The sequence below is a fragment of the Colobus angolensis genome, unplaced genomic scaffold (assembly GCF_000951035.1).
Source record: "Colobus angolensis palliatus isolate OR3802 unplaced genomic scaffold, Cang.pa_1.0 Scaffold39, whole genome shotgun sequence".
Taxonomy (NCBI): Eukaryota; Metazoa; Chordata; class Mammalia; order Primates; family Cercopithecidae; genus Colobus; species Colobus angolensis.
In genome coordinates this window covers 2,681,630-2,684,283 of record NW_012117265.1, presented here as the reverse complement: position 1 = coordinate 2,684,283, position 2,654 = coordinate 2,681,630, and the positions used below count along the sequence as shown (strand labels likewise).

At 58.0% G+C, this 2,654-nt stretch overlaps 1 protein-coding gene across 1 annotated transcript in view; it reads left to right on the top strand.

Moving 5' to 3' along the window:
- SLC44A2 (solute carrier family 44 (choline transporter), member 2) overlaps nucleotides 1-2,406 on the top strand; it is a 21,467-nt gene extending 19,061 nt beyond the window's left edge. The window contains exons 19-20 of the mRNA XM_011954839.1: nucleotides 199-283; nucleotides 1,114-2,406. Of these exons, the coding sequence (XP_011810229.1) occupies nucleotides 199-283; nucleotides 1,114-1,220 (192 nt within the window). The 3' untranslated portion in view covers nucleotides 1,221-2,406. The remainder of the gene's footprint in view (nucleotides 1-198; nucleotides 284-1,113) is intronic.
- The last annotated feature ends 248 nt before the right edge of the window (nucleotides 2,407-2,654 follow it).

Here is a 2,654-nt window from a genome sequence, read left to right as displayed (position 1 = left end):
AGAGAGGGAGAGAGAGAAAGAGGGCTTTGTGTGGATCGCGGGGCCCTGCCAAGCGGGGGTGAGGGGTTGGGACGTCATTAATCCAAAGAGGGTTTCTCAGCAGGGGAAGGACGTGGTCCCAGCGTAGGAGAGACACAGTGGGTGGGGGCTGCTCGAGGAAGGACATGGAGCAGGGACGGCTTGTTTCTCCTTTCCCAGACAGTGATCGTTGGCTCCTACCTGATTGCACATGGTTTCTTCAGCGTCTATGGCATGTGTGTGGACACGCTGTTCCTCTGCTTCTGTGAGTGACCCCTCACCCCAAATCTTGCTGGGCCCTGAATCCCTTCTTCCCACTGGGCATCACATCACCCTCCAAAGGGGCAACACAGTCGCCTGCCCCCAGCTTCCCTGGGGCTTGGCTGTCCCTCGTCCTGGGTCCCCAGCCTGTCTTCCTGGTTTCCTTTTGCGCTTAGAAGCAACTCCAACTTCCTGTCCACTTGCCCAGGCTGCAGCCTGGATGCTGCCCTGGAGCCCACCCGCGCTTCGCAGTTTCTGGCTTTGATGGGGGAGGATCTGTGGCTGCCACTAACTCTGGTTTCTCCAACTGTTTTTTTTGTTTGTTTGTTTTTTTCGTCTCTCTTCCTCTCCTCCATGCCTGCTGGCTTCCCTGTTCTTCCCTGCCTCCCTCTTTCCCTCCCTTCCTGACCACCCCATTTTCCCCCTGCCGGTTCCCGGGGGGAGCCCAGGTGAGGACCTGGAAAGGAATGACGGCTCTCAGGAGCGACCCTACTTCATGTCGCCCGAGCTGAGAGACATCCTGTTGAAGGGGAGTGCGGAGGAGGGGAAGCGGGCGGAAGCCGAGGAGTAGAGAGTGAGGGAGGCTGGCGTGGGGGCCAGGTTTCCTCCATGTAGATTGGAGGTGCATGAAGCTGGGAGGGCTTCCTGGCCTGGGAGTGTGGGGATCCTGTGTGTTCCTCGGAGCCCACTACAGTCTGCCCCTCTCTGGTCCCAGTGTGTCTGCTTTCTAACCCTCTGAGGCTTCTCTGTGACCCTTGTCCACCCACCCTGTCCCCGGAGGCCCCTGCCCGTGGGCTCCCCTCATGCCTCCTGCTCTGGGACCTCTCTCCGCAGTGGAGGACCTGGAGAGGAATGACGGCTCAGCCGAGAGGCCTTACTTCATGTCTTCCACCCTCAAGAAACTCTTGAACAAGACCAACAAGAAGGCAGCGGAGTCCTGAAGGCCCCGCGCTCCCCACCTCTCAAGGAGCCCTCATGCCACAGGGTGCTCAGTAGCTGGGTCTGTTCCCCCAGCCCCTTGGGCTCACCTGAAGTCCTATCACTGCCGCTCTGCCCCCTCCCCATGAGCCAGATCCCACCAGTTTCTGGACCTGGAGAGTCTGGGGTATCTCCTTCTTATGCCAAGGGGCGCTTGGAGTTTTCATGGTTGCCCCTCAAGACTACAAGAAATGAGTAAAAACCCAGTGGGGCCTCTTGCTGTCTGGGATGGCATGTGGCCCGACCTCCGCAAGCTCCCTCATGCTTCCTGCCCCCCGCTTACACGACAACGGGCCAGACCACAGGAAGGATGGTGTTTGTGTCTGAGGGAGCTGCTGGCCGCAGTGAACACCCACGTTTATTCCTGCCTGCTCTGGCCAGGACTGAACCCCTTCTCCATACCTGAACAGTTGGCTCAAGGGCCACCAGAAGCATTTCTTTATTATTATTATTTTTTAACCTGGACATGCATTAAAGGGTCTATTAGCTTTTTTTCCATCTGTCTCAACAGCTAAGATGGGGCCGCCAAGGAGTGCCTTCCTTTTGCTCCCTCCTAGCTGGGAGTGACTGGGGTGGGAGTGTGTGTGCCCAGGTGGGGGTATCTCCTGGCTGGGAAGGAGGGAGAGGGAAGGAGACTTTTGCTTGCAGGGGTTGGCAGTGGAGAGCGGGCTGGAGAGGAGATCGCTAATAGCTGTTTAATGGAAACCTGCTGGGCTGGAGGGAGTTAGGCTGAATTTCCCGGCTTCCTCTGCCAGTTATTGACACAGCTCTCTTTGTAAGAGAGGAAAGAAACTGAACGCACCCAAGGGATGACTTCAGGGGGAGAGGTGGAGGGCAGATGCCCTGGGCAAACCGGGCCCCTCTGCCCACACACCTCGCTTGATGATCCTTTTGCCAAACTTGTCGAACTCAGGGGACCTGGCTTCCCAGTTGCCCCTCTGCCATATTCCAAGGCCCCCTCAGACTTCACTCACATTTCTGCTCATCAGCACTGTCCCAGGATCCTGGAGAGGGAGAACCCCCGGCCCCAGGGGAAAGAAGGGGGGTCTCCCATTTCCTGTGTCTGCGCCAGCCCTGCCCCCATTGCGTCTGCACACCCCTGCGTGTAACTGCATTCCAACCACTAATAAAGTGCCTATTGTACAGGTCCAGGCCTGGTGTGTTTGTGGGGGGCAGTGAGCCAGTGGGCGGCTGGTAGGGGGAACCCCAGCTTCCAAGGCCCTAAGAGTCTCTGAGCTGTGGCGATTCTCTCAAAAGGCAGGAGGAGGGGACAGGAAATCCACTGGCTGCTGGCTCTGCCTGAATTCCAACCTTCAGGCAGCTCAGATTTCCCCTTATTAGGCCCTAATCCCTGGATGCCAGAAGGCAGAGGCAGCCTGTCCACCTCCCCTATCACC